Source organism: Haemorhous mexicanus, chromosome 3 (assembly GCF_027477595.1).
Source record: "Haemorhous mexicanus isolate bHaeMex1 chromosome 3, bHaeMex1.pri, whole genome shotgun sequence".
Classification (NCBI taxonomy): domain Eukaryota; kingdom Metazoa; phylum Chordata; class Aves; order Passeriformes; family Fringillidae; genus Haemorhous; species Haemorhous mexicanus.
This window is the reverse complement of record NC_082343.1, coordinates 8382731-8399887: the sequence shown is the minus strand read 5'-3', so window position 1 is coordinate 8399887 and position 17157 is coordinate 8382731. Positions and strand designations below refer to the sequence as shown.

General features: G+C 51.8%; 2 protein-coding genes across 4 annotated transcripts in view; one reads left to right on the top strand and one right to left on the bottom strand.

Moving 5' to 3' along the window:
- Positions 1 to 7257, top strand: part of ITPKB (inositol-trisphosphate 3-kinase B) — a 67686-nt gene extending 60429 nt beyond the window's left edge. The window contains exons 6-8 of the mRNA XM_059840708.1: positions 695 to 796; positions 2193 to 2264; positions 4876 to 7257. Coding sequence (XP_059696691.1) covers positions 695 to 796; positions 2193 to 2264; positions 4876 to 5091 — 390 coding nt within the window. The 3' untranslated portion in view covers positions 5092 to 7257. The remainder of the gene's footprint in view (positions 1 to 694; positions 797 to 2192; positions 2265 to 4875) is intronic.
- A 7825-nt stretch (positions 7258 to 15082) lies between these two features.
- Positions 15083 to 17157, bottom strand: part of STUM (stum, mechanosensory transduction mediator homolog) — a 48382-nt gene continuing 46307 nt past the window's right edge. For all 3 annotated transcript variants that reach the window (XR_009485661.1, XM_059840707.1, XM_059840704.1), the window contains one exon: positions 15083 to 17151. The gene's annotated coding sequence lies outside the window, so the exon portion shown is untranslated. The remainder of the gene's footprint in view (positions 17152 to 17157) is intronic.

Below are 17157 nucleotides of genomic sequence, written 5' to 3'. Positions count from 1 at the left end.
GGGCTGTGTTGTCCCTGCAGTGGACAAGCCATGCCATGGCAGGCCAAGGAGGGGTGTGCCTGGGGAAAAGGCAGAGGACAGCACAAGGCTGCTCACTGCGTCTCAGTGCCAGGCTGTTGCCTTGGAGGGTTTGTGATCCATGGACTATCAAAGGACCAGTGAGGCCAGGTAGCCATGGGCTCCATGGAGGATTTCTCACAGAGTGGTTTTGCTCCTGCTCCTGAGATGTTTTTCCCATTCATGCTCAGTTTTGTCCCATTGTGATCATGCTCTGCTGTCCTCCCCAAGCCAAGGAGACAGTCTAGGGCTGGTGTCAGTGCCATTCTCAGCCAGAGCAGCCATGGGAAGCCATTTGGGCACAGAAACACCAGAAACAGGTAGTCTTCAGCCTTTGTTAGCAGCAAGGACCTGGTCTGTGAGGAGAGTTTGTCCACATTGCCAGTGACCTTGGCCAGTATTTGATGATGGGGAATTCTGTTTGCATTAGAGATCAATGCACTGGAGCTGTGGGATAACTTGGGATGGGCAAGCAGAGACCTGCTGCCTCTGCTTACCCCTGCTCCACAGACAGATCCTTCAGCTGCCAAAAATCCTGGTCACATCCTACTTGGCAACATGCATGGCTGCAGAAACACTGCTCCTGCCCCAACTCCCTTCCTCCCCATCCAGCTCACCCCTGTCCCTTCTTTTCAAGAAAGAGGACGGCACTGTGAACCGGGACTTCAAGAAGACACGGACAAAGGAACAAGTCATGGAGGCCTTCAGTGAGTTCACCCGAGGAAACAGGAATGTTTTGGTGAGTGGGGGATGTTGGGGGCACTGCCTGGAAAGGGCATTTGTGTGGAGCCTGGCCTCAGCTCATCAGGTCCCTGGCCTGCAGGGCTGAAGCCTGAGCATTGTCTCTTAAAAAGCATGAGAAACATTGAAGGGAAACACTATCCTGGTGCAGGGTGAGGGGAAAGCAGTGGAGAGCTGGGAGGGGACTTGGCTGTGGCAGCACTGCTTGACCCGAGTCTGAGTCTGCTGAGGATCTCCAGGACTGGCTCCCAAAACCCACTGAGGAGTCACAGCCATGCTCTGTCCCTCACCCCTGGGCTGGTGGTCAGCCCGAGCCCTCTCTGTACCCCAATGTGAGTGCTGGGGGCTCCAATCCTGGCAGGGGGGGCTGCCTGTGCCCAGTGATCTTGTGCCAGGCACACTTCACATGGGCAAGCCACAGACAGCATTTTCCAAGCTTCCCTAAGTTGCCAGGAGAATAAGAGATCTGGCTGTAAACAATTTACACCGACTGTGTCAAATAACCTGTTTGACAAAGCACTCCCATTTTAAGCTGCACTGTATAAAGTCTCCAAATGCAAGGTTCCAGCTGGAGTGTCCCTTGGCACTGTCTCCTTCAAACTGGCATGCTTGCTTTCACAAGAGTTACCCAGGGATTTTCCTGGATCTGAAGATGAAGTTGCCTGGCTGCATTTTAACCCCAAAGAACTTGGAGCACACATCATGCCATGGCTCTGGATGGGGCTCCGTGGCCAGTGCATTTTTATACAGCAATCCCCACCTCTCCCCTTGCAATGTGTTCCAGTGCCCAGATACTTGATGTGTGTGTGTTCCTGTGCTTGATTCTTCTATATAAACCCCAAAATCAGTGGAGCCCCCTGAGAATGTGCCAAGTGCGTTCCAGCAGTTTGCAGGGATGCTCAAACAGGCTTGTGGTTCTTGAGCTGTGTGCTGGCCATTGTGAAAGCCCTTCCACCTACAGGACCAGCTTTGCAAAAGCGCTGATAAGGGAGTTGCAGAAATGTCTTATGATGTGTGACTGAGTGAGTGCTAAAAAGACAGATGAAGTGAAGAGTTGATCTGTGAAGGGAGTGCAGGGGAGAGGAAAAAGTAGCAGCTGCTGAACTAGGTGTTTCCACCATGGAGGCAGCAGGGGCACTCTGCAGAAAGCAGCAGTTCAGCAAAAGCAAATGCTTTCACTAAGTTGTGAAAGCCACAGGAGCTCAGGGTGCTGTAGATGCCAAAAGGAAAAGTGGATCATAAAAAAGAGGGAACACTCTCCAAAGGGAAAGGTCTGTGGGAGGATGCTGGACACGGGGGTGACTTTCCTGTCTGCCCCAATGCAGTGGTTTTTGTGTAGGTTTCCTGCAACACTAATGGCTTGGATTTGGGCTTTTTTGTTTTTTTAATTCCAGAACAGTTACCTTAACCGGTTGAAGGGTATCCGTGCTACCCTGGAGACATCCCCATTCTTCAAGTGCCATGAGGTAATTCTGCTGTTTATACAGATCTGCCTGGAGAGGCAAACTGTTTAATCCAGCTTGTCCAAGGAGAGAAGTCAAAGTCAGGGGCTGGTTTGTTCTTATATCTGTATTTTCATATGTGTATGTAATACTTACGTGCAAATATAGATGATAGCATACACTGTTTGTGCATCTGACATGGGCTCAAATCTACTGAAAGCCAATGTTCAAACAGATTAAAAGTGATCTAGGAGGAACTCAGGCTGTTTATGACAGGGAAAATTCCCTAGTGTAAAAGCACAGGGGTTTTCTCAGGAGAAATGTCTATTTGAATGCATGTCAGGTATCATTTGGCTGACAGTTGCTCCACATGATCAAACAAGGCTTCAACACAGCCATAAATTGCAGATACCCCAAACATGCCTTTCCTGAGCTGGCTGGGGCACCACAGTACAAACACTGCCTTTCAAAGGAATTTCATACAGAAGTGTCCACAATACCAACATTTTCTATAGTGAAGACTCAGTGCTGATGGGAAAACAAGAAGGGAACACTGTCTTTTTTAGCCATTTCAGGAAGTGAAATGCTCCACAATTTAATGCAATAATTTTGCTATTACATTTACTTAACAAAATATGAGAGTGCGTGTCCATGTCATGTGTGGTGTAGGAATAAAGAACCTTATAGGAACCTTTGGCTCCCAGGGCTCAGGAGCTACAGCTCCAAGAGCCCACTGTCCCTCATCCAGAGCCACCTCAGCCTCAGCCAGACACGGAGAGTCCTGCCAGGAGCCAAAGGCAGATGGGGCCATGCCTCCTGGTGGCAGCGCCTGGAAAGCAGTTGGAAGGGAAATGTCAAAACTGAGGGTTTCAGGGCAGTTCAGCACAGGAAACAAAATTCTCCCTGAAACCGAGTGCCAGGGTTTCATTTGAAAACACAGAAACAAAGCAGCCTTTCAAAGAGGGTTTGAAAGGAGTTTCCACTCCTTAAAAATTAAAAAGCAGCAGCTTTGACTTTCCATCCCTCTTTGAGATGAAGCACAGCAGGAGGTCTGCCAAGCTCTGTGTCCCTCCATGGGGCCCTTGCTGAGCAGGGCTCCTCCAAGGAGCTGCAGGGGAATTGAGCAGTCCAGGACACACAAATGAGGAATGTCAGCAAAAGGCTTTTCCTTAAATTTAGAATGCTCTGTCCTGGCCAAGAGAGGACTATAAGAGGTTAGCAGGAGGAGAGCTAAAGATAAGCATTTCTTGGAAATAATACACATCTCTGGACCTTGGATGTTTTCCCAACACACTGGAGGAAAAAGTCTCCTGAAAAATGTAAATTCATAACAGCTTTTGCAAGCAGTACGTGCATCCTGTTCAAAACCCTTGTCTAAAGGCAAACCTCAGGCTAAGCCCTGCTGATAGCACAGATGTGGGAGTCCCCAGTACATTTAGTGCTGCTGTTCTGGAGGGCTGACACCAGCTGGATTCTCTTCCATGTACCCACACATCATAAGGGGCACTCGTGGCTCTCAGTGCTCTGCATCACCTCTGTTACAGCCCTTGCACTCCGGTCACCAAGGTCCCTATTTGTGACATAGGGGAAAGTGAGTTTGTAATTCACCAATTCACTGATATCAGAATTTGGGAAGCAGTTTTCATTTGGAACAGCTCTGAAATGCACCCATTGGTGCTTTTCTGTAGAAGCCCCTGCTAAAATCTCCTGACTGGAGGAAGAGATTAAGCAGAAGAGCACGATGGTGACTGGCTTGATATTGATAACACATTTCCTAAGCACTGGGAAGCCACAGCAGAGCTGCTGCTGGCTGTCAGCCTGGCTGGGACTGTGAGCCAGGGTGGTTCAGGATGCTGAGCTGCTGAGCATCTCTCTCTTTTGTGTGTGGTGACCATTGGGCATGTGGGGTCTCATCCCACTGCAACAGGCCTTGAGACTTTTGCTGTCAGAGCCAAATGCACCTGTTGGTTTCCCTGGTCTTGCCCAGGCCACTGCTTGCTGCAGGATTTTCCCAAAGGCCATTCAGGATGGATATGAAGGAGCCCTTCAAAGCAGATGCAGCCAAGTGAACTCAGAGGAAAGGCAATCCATTCAGCTCTATACCTTGCATCCCCAGAGTGCTATGAGTGCCAGGAGGATATTCTAGGTGCAGTCTGGGTGTAATTCGATGGTGTTTGAAGCAGGAGACAGCAGGTTGCAATTTATTTGTACTTGGAGTGTCCCCATCCCTGCAGTGGTGTCTGCAGGATTGCTGAGTGCGAAGAGCAACAAAGAACTTGATCACAAAGAACCAGCCTTGAAAAAAAATCCCATCTGAAGGTTGAGACAGTTAATCTCATTCCTTGCTAAGGGACCTTAGCTCATTTTCCAAAATGCCATCTTTATCTTTCATGCCCATGTTTTTCTGATCCTCTCCTTCTGCCAAGACCTGGGATTTGTATGAGTAAATCAGCTTGTCCAAATGCCCAATTTGCATGTGCAAACACAACCAGTGGCACACAGAGCTTGCTTTTCCTCATGCAAAATTGCAGCAGCATCTCTTGGAAATGCAGCCTGAGATAAGGTGTCTGAAAGCCCCAAAGAGGGCTGAAAATGAGCAACAGGAGCACCACTAATTGGTCTCACCTTTCCACAGGTAATTGGGAGCTCTCTCCTCTTCATTCACGACAAGCAGGAGCAAGCCAAAGTCTGGATGATTGACTTTGGGAAAACCACCCCACTGCCAGAGGGACAAGTTCTCCAGCACAACGTGCCCTGGGTGGAAGGGAACAGAGAGGATGGCTACCTCTGGGGGCTGGACAACCTCATCCAGATCCTGACAGAGTTGTCCCAGAGCGAAGACTTGCATTAAAGCCGCGCATCCGACTCTGCCACTACCCCCAGCCTGCCCCCGACTGACTCTTCTGAACTGCACTACAAGACACTTTCCAGCCCTCGCCCTCCCCTTTTGAAAGCTATACTCTCCCTATTTAATGTGTTTTTGTTGTGGTTTTTTTTTAGGTTGTCTTGGTTGTTTCCCCCACCCCCTTCTTGTAAATAGAGAGCTAACCTGCCAGAACAAAAGCTGAACTTGAAACCTTGGCTTTGCAGAGTCAGTGGGAGCAGGTGGCCCGGGGCAGCCCGGTGGGGTTGCTTAGGCAAGTGCATGCTTCGCCTATCGTGTGTTTTGTCTCTTGCTCAGCCTGATATTAAGAGGGCTGGCGGAGGAAGAAGCCTTTTCCTGCACCAGGATCATCCTGAAAGCACTCAGTGACCATGCCCAGGACCCTCTGGCAGTCAGAGAGTGTGAGCGAGGTGTGGAGATGGTGAAGGGCACTGTAGTGGGAGCCCTTTGGTTGTCTTTGCCAGCACCTTTCAGCCCAGGGAGCTGGCTGTGCCAAGTCCTTCAGAGCTGCTAGAAGGGCGGAGTTGGGGTTTAATTTGTGTTCAAGACATCTTGAAGAGGTTGCTGTTATTTTTGAGTGGCACTGGAGGGCCAGGGTTTCCCTCCTGCTGCAGGGCCATGTAGTCTGGCACAGGTATTTGCCATGGCCAGGTGCTTCCCACCCACATTCCCCATGCTGGGTGCCCTGGTGAGCAAAACTCTGGGCTCCTCTCTAGAGCCCCAGCTCCCCTGCTAGGAACTGCTTCCAGCCTACCCTAGCTGGGGTCTCCAATCCTCTCTAGCTGGGAAAAATAGCTTATAAAGGACTACTATGAGACCTAAAGTAGCCATCCAGGTTGATCAGTCTTTTTTGTCAATAGCTGAGCACACATATAGTACCACCAATGCTCACACTAGCCTAGGGCGACCCTCCGGCCTGAAGCATGTCCATAATTTCCATCTGTATCAGGTGAAGGCTCACAGCAGCAGGGCAGCACCCAGCTTAGACACCTTTGGCAAAGCAAAGCTGGGGTCAGACATCCCCGTGCCTCCCCCTTTTTCCACAGAGCTGCCTGCAGCTGCGCCTCTCCCCAGCCTGCTGGGGCCATGTGAGGGCCCCGTGCTCCTGCTCCTGTGAAAACACCCAGTTCCCTGTTTAGGGTGGAGGCTATTTTTTAACTTCCTGGAACATTTGAAGCGAGCAGTGGCAGGGCTACTGCGCCAAAGGTCATCCCTGGAGAGGCTGGCGGGGAGGGGAGGCTGCGGCAGGCCAGGAGCCCCCGCCTCGAGGAACCTGCAGCACAGGGGGTGGTGCAGGAGCTTGGCAGCCCAATCCCTCACCTGCTCCATCCATCCATCCCCAAACCCACTGTCCCGTCTCACTCTCCAGGAGCAGGGCTCCAGAGCCCTTCTGCCATAGTGTGATGGGTCCAGCACCCAAGGAGGAGACCTCCCTTGCAGCAATAAGGAGGAGTTGGCCACCGAGGCATCTGCAGCCAAGCCTCTTTCCCAAGGACTGAAGTTTCCTATGTTTTTTCTCACTTCATAGCTGACCAGACAGGTGTCTTTTGCTTATCAGATGCCATTGTAAATGGTTGCACTGTTTTAGCTCCTTGCCAGGCTTTCTAGACTAGCCCATGTGGAAGTGCCTTATAGACTTTGCCTCTGTTCCATTAGTGTCATGGAAAAGGTTGGGGTTTTTTTTTAAGTTATATTTATTTTCATCCCATTTTAATTGCACAAAACACTAAAATTTAATGCATGGATTTTTTTTTTTAACTGTGTTTTTTAGTTTTTAAGCCATGCCTTTTCCAGCTTTGGAGAAAGGGTGTGAACAGATATGCTATGTAGCTATGTACCACTTACTGCTGTACTTTAGCTTCGAGCTGCTCTTATATATGTACGTTATTTTTTAAGCCTGTTTATAAACCAGATCCCTCGCTTCGTGGCTTCAGAAGAAGCAGATTGTTGCTCTCAGATGTCTTATGCTTTCCTGGAGGCTGGAATGGTTGTTGTGAGGGATTTTCCCTGCTCCCACCACACCTCGTGGTCATTGGGTAATGCAGAAAAAAAATCCAAACCGGTCTGGAACACCAACGCACAGTGCCTGTAAAAAAGTCCTGTAACATTGCAAATAAAGGCATATGGGAAGCATTCCCCTGGTGTGCAGTGAGTGTCTGCCCTGTGCAGCTTGTGGCAGCCTTGGAACAGCCTTTCATGTCCGTGGCTGGGGGGGAATCAGGCTCCAGCAGTGCTGCATAAAAGCAAGAGTAGGGAAGGACCCTGTGCTGGGAACAGATCCTGACAAACAGGAACTGGCTCTGCAGGGAGCAGGGCAGGAGCAGAGCAGAACTGGGGCTGTGGGAGGCCCAGGCTCAGTGGGAGCTACTTTCCAGAGAGGCCTGAACTTCTCCATCCCCCTTCTGCAGGGAAGGCCACTGAAGGCAGCTCCAAATTTTTTGGAATGTGTTTGGCTCCCACTGAGCAGTTTCTGAGTGCCACCCTGTGATTCTTGCACTGGAGAATGCCAAAGCAGCCAGGAGAATCAGAGCTGCTTGGCACAGCCAAACACTCCCCCAGCTCCTCTCCCTCTCAGCTGCACTGTGGGCAGGGCCAGAGGGTCTGGGCCACAAAAACCCCCAGATTGTTTCTGCAGGGAGGGAGGAATCAGGCTGTAGAGCCTGAAGGCAGCTCCATTCCCTCCTGGCAGGTTGTGCAAGCACAGGACAGCAGGAGCTGTTCTGGCACAGATAAGACTAAAGCCAGATTTAGTGCCCAGACCCTCAGGAGCAGCCCAGCCTGGGGACCAGACCTGGCTCACCACGGGTCCTCTAAAAGAAACTGCAGGAGAAACCCTGCAGTGTGGAATGTGGAAACTAGAAGCCTCTTGGTCTGAGGCAGAGCTGGCAGGACACTGGATGTGAGGCTGCTGCCTGTGCACCAGCGGTCTCTCCTGGGCTGTGGGAAAGCAAGCAAGTTTCCTGTCTGGCTGCTGAGCTCACTCCAGCTGAACTGACAGCCCCCGATTTACTTATAGGTCCAGTTTTTGGGATCTCTCTGGTCTGTGACTCCTCCTCCTAGCTTCAGAGGAAAACAAAAGCCTCCAAAACTTACCCAGCTGCACCCTGAAATGCAAAAACAGAGGGTGAAGAGCCCTGTTCTATGAAAATCTCTCTTGAGAGTTGAGGAAACACCATGACATTGTGGTGAAGAGTGTGCAGAAAAATTCACAATGCCAGAGGCTTATGTCCAGAAAGGAGACAGAGGAGTCCTCTAACTTTATTTGAGTAAAGGGAAAGGCCATGGGGCGTTTCCCCTGGGGTCTATCAAATTACTGGAGGATGCAGCCTCCTTTTTATCCTAATTTCCTGGTCACAACACCCTCTTCCTTTCCCAACTGGCTTAGGTACTTGAAAGGTACAGACTTCCCAACAGGCCTACTGCATGCCCCCCTCTAATATGCACATCCCTCTTTTTTTATATATATAGAAAAAACAACATTCATCATTCCGTTCAGTCTTTGTTCTTCTTCTCTAAGTCCAGGAATTTAACACGGCCTTGGCTGAGCAGCAGTCTGTGTCAGCTGGTAACATTTTCTAGAGCTGATAGCTTCTCCCATTCCTTCCCTATCTGTAAGTCCCTGGCCCTATCTACAAGCAGATTTACATGGTCTGTAAAGACACATTCATCCTATTCCTTTCAAGAGGAGAAGGGAGTAAGTCAGGAAAAGAAACCCCTTGTAGGTTGAGTGCTGGCATCTGCTCACCCTAGGGTTTATCAGAGGGTTGGGATGGGGCATGGCAAATGCCACAGCAAGAGCCTGACTTGGCCTCCGTACCTGGCTTCACTGCACCCCCAAAGCAAAGCCCACAGCTCCCTGCCACCTTATGCATTAATAAACTAATTGATTCATAAACTCAGTACAGAGAAGAGGGGCCAGGACTAAAGAAAGCTTTACACCTTGCTGAGGTCTCTACCCTTACAGAACAGAGCCTCCCAGCACCTCCAGCTGTGCCAGGGGGTGTGAGGTCATCTGCTCAGGCTGTGGGTAGGGAGGGGCAGCTCCTTTCCTTCAGCATTGTCTGACTGGGCACTACTTGACGGAATGAGCCTCCATAAATCAGGGGGTGCTGGGGGCCAGCTGGGCATTCCGGCCTGTGAAAACGCAGGACTGGGGTGTGGTGGTTGGCAGGGGCCAAACGCTGCGCTCAGCCTTGTTCCCAACAGAAACTGGTGGGGGTTTGGGGGTCTCAGGAGGGATTTTACCCCTGCCATGGATGATGCAGAGCAGCCCCCAGCCTGAAACCTGGCAACAGCCCCAGGGCCCCCGTGTTCTCCTGCCCAGTGTGGCTGGGGGGAAGCAGGAGTGAGGAGTGGAAAAGCTCCTGCCTGTGTGCTGCTGGCCGGGGCAGCATGGGGACACCACGGCGGCCGTGACAGCGTGGCCAAGCAGCACCTGAGCGTGGAGGCTGCTGATCAGCCTGGGGATGCTTTTCCCCTCAGCCACTTTGTCGTGGGGTGTGCCTGGCACCTCCAGAGTCCTGCTGCCTTGGAGACGCTTTAGGGGCGATGCTGCCAGGCTTCGGTGGGGCGAGCTCGCGTTTGCTCTCAGCCGCACAAGGGCAGCGCTCCCCTTTCTGCCGTACCTTAAAAACCAGACCCGACTCCTCCCGTCAAGCGTGAGGGGGATGCGGCCTCCCGGGGGCCGGGCGGGCTCTCTCCCCCCGGGGACCGGGCGGGCTCTCCCCCTCCCGGGGGCCGGGCGGGCTCTCCCCCTCCCGGGGGCCGGGCGGGCTCTCCCCCACGGGGGGCCGGGCGGGCTCTCCCCCCTCCCGGGGGCCGGGCGGGCTCTCCCCCTCCCGGGGGCCGGGCGGGCTCTCTACCCCCGGGGACCGGGCGGGCTCTCCCCCTCCCGGGGGCCGGGCGGGCTCTCCCCCACAGGGGGCCGGGCGGGCTCTCTCCCCCCGGGGGCCGGGCGGGCTCTCCCCCTCCCGGGGGCCGGGCGGGCTCTCTCCCCCCGGGGGCCGGGCGGGCTCTCCCCCTCCCGGGGGGCCGGGCGGGCTCTCTCCCCCCTGGGACCGGGCGGGCTCCCGCTGCCGGCGCTTCCCCGCGGGCCGGGAGGTGGCGCTGTGCCCCCGGCGGCGGGCAGGCCGCTCCTCCCGGCGGGAAGGGCCCCGCGCCTCACGGGGTGTTCCTCTCGGGATGCGCCCCGAGCGCCGCTGCTTTAAGGCTTTTTCTCCACCCCCGGCACTTTTGGGGTTTGGTTTTCGCACTAGGAGCTGGGGAGGTGGTTAAAATTAATAAACCCTGCCCTTTCTAGCAGCGGCTCCAACCCGGAGCCAGCCTGAGCAGAGCAGGGGGTGAAGGGTTCGTGCTGCCCACATCTCCTTTGGGGATGGTTCTAGGGGTGAGAGTGTGTGAAAAACGCCAATCACTTGTTTTTAAAATTTTAAAAGTTTAATAGTAATAAAATGGTTATTAAAATAGTAATATAATTAGAGTAATAAAATTTGGACTATTAGGATTAGGACAATATGAGACCATAAAAACAAAGAGTTACAGACAGTCCGGGTACCTCTTTCTGGGCAGCACAAGCCCGAAAAAGGACCCACGTTAACAGAGGATTAACCCTTAAAAGCAACAGCCTGTTGCATATTCATACACCTCATCCATGATGCATAAATTCCATTCAAACACAGGATTCTGTCTGGGCAGTGTCAGCTTCTTCCTCTGAATCCTGACAGCGTCTTCAGGGCTGAGCAAAATGGGAAGAAGTTCGTTTCCCCTGATAATGGGGCAATAAATTCTCTTTCTCTGAAAGATGTAGGTGTCCTGTGGCTGCTATCTCAGTGCAAGTCCTTTCTTTAAAAAAAGTATCTTACATAGCATAGTTTCTATTTTAACATTATGTTATAACCTAAAACTCTATTTAACATACTACTTAAGAGAATTAGTACAGCATAACTTTCTAACATAACACATACAATATTAATTTCAATATTTGCAAAAAGCCGATCATAAAATAGGCATTGTTCACAGGCTCCATCCCAGAGCCAGCCTGAGCAGGGCTGAAGGGGGTGAAGGGTTCATGGTGCCCACATCTCCCTTCTGTGTGGTTCTAGGGTGAGAGGCTGGGGCAACACGTCTCTCCTCCCTGTGCCAGTGCAGGTTTGGAGCTCCCTGGCAGCCCCAGCCCCTGGGGACAGCTTTCCCACTCCCACTCCCATTTGAGTCTGCGTTTTGTTCACTTCCCTGCCCTTAAAAAAAATACAAATTTGTTCTTTGTCATTGTGAGATGTAAAAACGAAACATTTAGAAAGCCCTGGGAAATGGGAGAAGTGGGCAGGGCCCTGCTCTAGTGTCAGCTGGCTTGGTTTGTTTTTGCCACGCAGTTTGAAGTCCATGGAAGTGGTCACACTGTGCTCCTGCAGTCCTGGGGGTCCCAGGGATGACCTGCCAAGCCCAGGTCCACACTTCACCCCCAGAGTGGGGCTGTGGGCACAGCTCTGCCACGTCCTGCACCTCCAGTGCCTGACCCACTAGGAGTGATGCCTCCAGCAAGGAAGGCTTTATATGGGGATTTACTGCTCTGGGGGCTGTTGTTGATTTATACAGGCAGATGTTCTCTGTCTACCCTTAGAGCACCTGTCTTAGCAGTTCCTGCTGCTCTCCAGGATGGAGCTGTGCTTCCACCCTGGAACAGCTAGAGAGCACAGGAGAGCTGCTGCTGGTGCCTCTTAGAAGAGAAAGCCCATGGAGGAGGCTGCTGAGTGAATCCAATCTGGGACAGCTCTGGAGGAAACTGAGAAATTTTGGGACCCCAGCAGCTCATCCCACTTCTGGCACTGCTGCACTGCCTACTTGTGGCTGGTTTGTTGGGACTTTGTGCCTCCTACCATTCATTTGGTGTGTATTAACAATATCAGAGACCTGCAAGACCTGGGGCCAGCTCCCCCGTCCACGTTGCCTGGTGCCAGGGTGTCCAAACACACTTTCTGTAGTGTAGAAACCTAAGACTTGAAACCACCAGGACAAAGGAGCACAAAAAGAAATAGAGGCACAAAATTATTTACTCAAACACCTGACCAGGGCCAGGAAACAAAATAAAATCAAATACTTTAATTTCTAGTGACTGACCTCTGTGTCAGAAGGGGCTTTTGCTCCAAGATGGTTTACATGCTGCTTTCCATGGCAGGAACCCCAGGACTTCTGCAGGAACACACACACTGAGATCTGCTTCTCTTGTAGCAGTGGGGTTGGCTCAGAGAAGGGAATGTGAGTAGAAAAAACAGCAGGAGTCTGTAGTAGCAAGCTAGAGATGCTACAGATATATTTCCCCCTTTGCAAAAGAACTGTGGCTAAAAAAAAACATTTCCCACTGGCAGCGTGGTATCTTTTCCTAGTGCTAAATTCATGTTTCATCTCTTTTTATGCCTCCAGAACAGCGAGGGGAGATGGCAGGACCCGTGGGTGGGCTCTGCAGGGTGCCACGTGCTCCCTCCCACCATTCATCAGCCCCAAGCAGGCACTGAAAACGTGCCCTGCTGCAACTGCCACGTTCTGCACGTGCCCAGCTGCTTTTCCCATGGGAAATGGCTCTGCAGGAAGGCTCACAGGCCCTCTGGTTTACAGGGGAATCATTAAGGATCAGAGGATGTCTCTTGAGCATTTGTGAGCCAGCATGGTACAGCCCACAGTGCTGCTGCCCAGGGAGCATTCCCAGGGCAGGTTGGGGCCATCCTGTCCTTTGAACCCATTGTATCCTTTGGCCATGGGTGGGACAGGCAGTGACAGTGGCTCTTTGAGTGGGACAGGCAGTGACAGTGGCTGTTTTTGGTGGGACAGGCAGTGACAGTGGCTGCCTGGTTCCAGCAGGACAGGTTGCAGCATTCTGAGAGTGCCAGGGCACTCACACACTGTCTCTGTAGGGACAGTGGCTCCTAATCCCTGTGCTGCCCACCCAGCAGCATGTGGGCCTTTGAATAAACAGAATTTAAGCCTGGAATCTGGCATTCATCTGGCTGGCCTGAAGCCAAGGCCTGTCCCTTAAAAACCCACAACTTCCCTTCACATCTCTGGCAGTGCAATGCTTAGTGTGCCCCAGACATGAGCATACACTCCTGCCAGCCTTGCAGCTCACATCCTCTTCCACAGGGCTGCAGTTTTCCTGTGGAAACAAGCTCTGAAATAGCCTGTAATTATAATATTACCTCCTAGGATCAGGTGCTACCTTCTCATAGCTGTGTGTGGGTCTAAATGTGTATTTGGACTGCATGGCTTTGAGGTTTAGAGATAGTACATACACACCTTGCAATAACCCTCCTCTGCACTGACATTATTTTTTTTTAAATGGTGGCTCAGGCTAGTTTGAATAGAATACAGTTGAAATTATGCTTTTCTAAATGTGTATCTCTAAATGATCCAATATCCAGGTGGTGTATTTCCATGTCTCTGCATGGCCAGCAGTGAGAGCTGCTGGTGGGCAGACCCTGGCTCCCTTTTGGGGTGAGTTGGAAGCCAGGACTGACCCCAGCCCTCCTGCACAAGCTGCCCATGCCCCACCAGTGTAACAGCTCCAATAGCCCAAACTCTCCCAGGTGGCCTCATGCAAAACACACCTGCTTACACTGATTGCTCTGGAGCCTGCAGGAGGTCACAGCTGCTCCCCATCACCCTGGGAGTGGTGCTGGTGCTGTGGCTGAAGCCCTGTGGGGGCTCCCAGCAAGAGCTGCTGCAGGACTGGATGTATCCCAGAGGTGTGTGGCAGCTGTAAGGAGGTGAGCTGGTCTGGGGAGGCTGCAAGTAGAGAGGGAGGGAATTGTCCCTGTTGTGTGGTGGTTGCTGGAAAGGGACTTCCCTTGGAGCTGCCACTGTGTGCTGCACAGAGCAAGGGCTGGGCTGTGCTCTGAGGGCACCTGGGCTGGCTCTGCTCTTGTGACCCTGAAGGCAGGGTGAGCTGTGTGCTGGCTGTAGGGCTCCCTTGGAATGAGGTGGGTGCCCAGAAATGTGGCATGGAGGTTTTCCCTGTGTCTCATCTGTCTCCACCAAGCTCCAGTTTTTGACTTTGCTTTCGTGTGGTTTATTGCTCATCTTTCTCCTCCCCTTCTGAAATGGTTCCGTTAGCGGGATGTTAAAGAAATCTCTTTGAGATAATTATCCCAGCTCTCTCTGGTGTGTTTGCCACGTGCTGGTGTGTCTGCATGGGTGTATTAATAGTATCCCACTACTACATGTCAGTGTTCATCCCAAAGTGCTTCCCCTGCTGAGGGCTGAATAGAAACACTCAGCAAGTGAAAGGAGCTTCTGCCTCACCTCCCAGAGCCCTCAAAGCCAGAGGGTGTGAGAAGACCCTTCTTGCTGGTCTTGTACCAGCTCTGACTTTGGCCCCCTGGTCCAGTTGGGATGTCCCATGTGTTTCCCTATCCACAGTGGCTTTGGGGAGGGAGCACAGCAGTGGTGTTTTGTGGCATTGTACATCACAGGAGGAGCATGGAGTGTGCAGGTGTTCTGAGAAGCTGCTGGCCCTTGCAGCAGAGCTGTCTCATGGGAAGGCTCTGCCACCTGCTCAGCTCTGCTCAGGGGTCTGTGGCCAAGCTCCTGACAGCACATGGGCTGTTCTCTCATGGGGAGCAGGGATAATACACCTGGAGTAGTATTAAAGTGTTCAAATGGTGAACAAAACCCTGTCAAGAAGGACTTCTGGTAGACATGTGCACAGGGTGGCTTTCCCCCCTCCCTTGTCTCCATTGCAGAGGTTCAGGTGAGCTTTCTACTCCTCTGCAAGGTTCTGGTTGTGAATTCCTTAAGGAAGCCATGCCCTGGCCCCTGCCTCCTCTCCTCAGGAGTTGTGGGTGTGGGCTGGTGTCTGCTGGATGCTCTCCATCACCTCACTGGTGGGAGGAGAACAAGAACCCATTTGGAATCAGGGATGATGGAGTTTCTCCAGGTGGCACAAAGAGACTCTGCATTTCATTCCATCTGTCCAGCAATAGAATATATTTAACTTTAAAAAAAAATATCCACAGTATCAAAACACAAGAAGTCACAATCCAATACTCAGTGATATAAACAGGCATACAAATGGTCCTCTGCAACCCCTCAGTTTGGCCTCCAGTATGAAAAGGAAAGGTGGGCTCACCAGCAAGTTGCAAATGGCATAGGTGGGCAGGCCCCAGCTCCCTCCTTCCTAAGGTGGAAAATCTGAGCTACCCAAGCACGGCCAAAACCACAGAGCACACAGCCTTGAGCCAGCAATCCCCCTGCCAGCCTTGGGAGCAGTGCCTGTGCTGGTATGTGGTGAGTGAAGGAGGGCTGTGAGCCACGGTGGGATCACTTGCTGGGGGTCTGGGGGAGCACTGCCATCACCTCCAGCAGTGCTGGTACAGGTCTGTTGTGATCCCAAGCTAAAATGTGCCATTCCCTCCCACCTGCCTATTGAAAGCATTCTCAGAGCTGCAAGATGGATTGAGCTGCTCTGGCCTTTGCCATTTTAGAGCCTGAGCAAAACCTTCACTTCTCACTGCACCATTCCAGCAGTGGGGACAGGGCATTGCTGCTTCCCTGTGGCCGCTTGGGTGGGTGCAAGAGAAGCAGGACTTGATTTTAGCCTGGCTTAGGTATTCATACAGATGACAGGAGGAGGAATGATGGGTTGTGGTTACCATGAGCTCTGGTGGAATTCACTGTAATGAACCCTGCTTCCGATGGTGCCACTGTGACCTGGGGTTTTGCACCATGCTGCTCCCATAGAGGGATGGGAACGCTGAGTGCCAGTCTGGGAAATAAATTGTAGCACTGCTTCAAAGTGCGTTGTGTGTGTGAGCACGAAGCAAAGTCAGCTGGAAAATACAGGGCTATGTTGCCACACCATGGTTAGCAAGCATGTGGGAGAAGACATTGCTTTTACCTGGGAGGAATATCAGATCTAGCCAGGATCAATTTGTACCTCGGGTTAGATGTCAAGGAACTCTTGGTGGTGTCTTGCAGTGGATGCAGTTTGGGCTGGGCAGCAGTAAAATGCATTCTGGCTGGAGTGTATGCATGTGTGTGAACTGCAGGGTCAGCCCAAAGCAAGCAGGAGGCAAGGAATAAAACAGCCCTCTGGAGATTACTGGGTCTTTGAGCTTCAGCTTCCTGCCCACAGAGCTCAGCACAATGCTCACAGCAAGACTTAGGGGACAATTTCCAGCACAACTGGAAGGTCTTTAATAAAATGTGTGCCAGTCAATGCACACAGGGAGAGACATGCAGCTTTGTGTCTTGGGAAGCACGGGGTGTGGCACAAATGGAGTCCCCTCTCACATCTGACTCTCCTGACCCCGTGGCTGCGTGTGGCAGAGCTGCTCCCAGCACAAAGCCCCACTGACCTTCCCAGCTGTGAGCAACCCCAAACCCCCTGCACCAGGGATGGCCAACCAGGCAAAAGGCTGGGAGGGTGGGGGTCACCTGCCAAAGCACCTTTTCCATGGTAAATATGGGTTTGGCAACACCAGTGAACTTGGAAAAATGTTACTGTGCCATGCAGTGCAATGGCTGGGCTGACCCAGGATGAAGCTGTTTTTTCACTGGGTTGGTTCCTACCTGGAATTGCTTTCCAGTGAGTAGTAAATCAGTTGTTCAGCTCAGCTGGTTCAAGTACCAAGAAGCTATTTCATTAAAGCCCTTTTTTTTTTGTTTTTTTGTTTTGGTTGTTGGTTTTGGGGTTGTTTTTTTTTTTTTTTGAGAAACCTGGTTTTCACAATCAGAAAGGAGCAGCAGAAAAATTCGGTGTTGCTGGCAGATGGGGGTGAAGCAACTGCATTTATTCTTCATTGCCCACGATCACTCTTTAGCTGTAAAACTCACATGTCAAACATCTACATTTACAAAGCAGCTGATGGTGCTGGGATAGCTGGGGGCCATGCTCTTTGGACCAGAGGAGGGGCTTTGGCTGGGCCCTCTGGCTGTGCTGGTTTGCAGCTGGTCACAGCTCCCACAGGAGATGGAGGTGTTGTCCCCTCTGCAGTGCTTCGGAAGGAGGTGTGAAAGCGCTGGGTTGTTAATTTTACCCTAAAG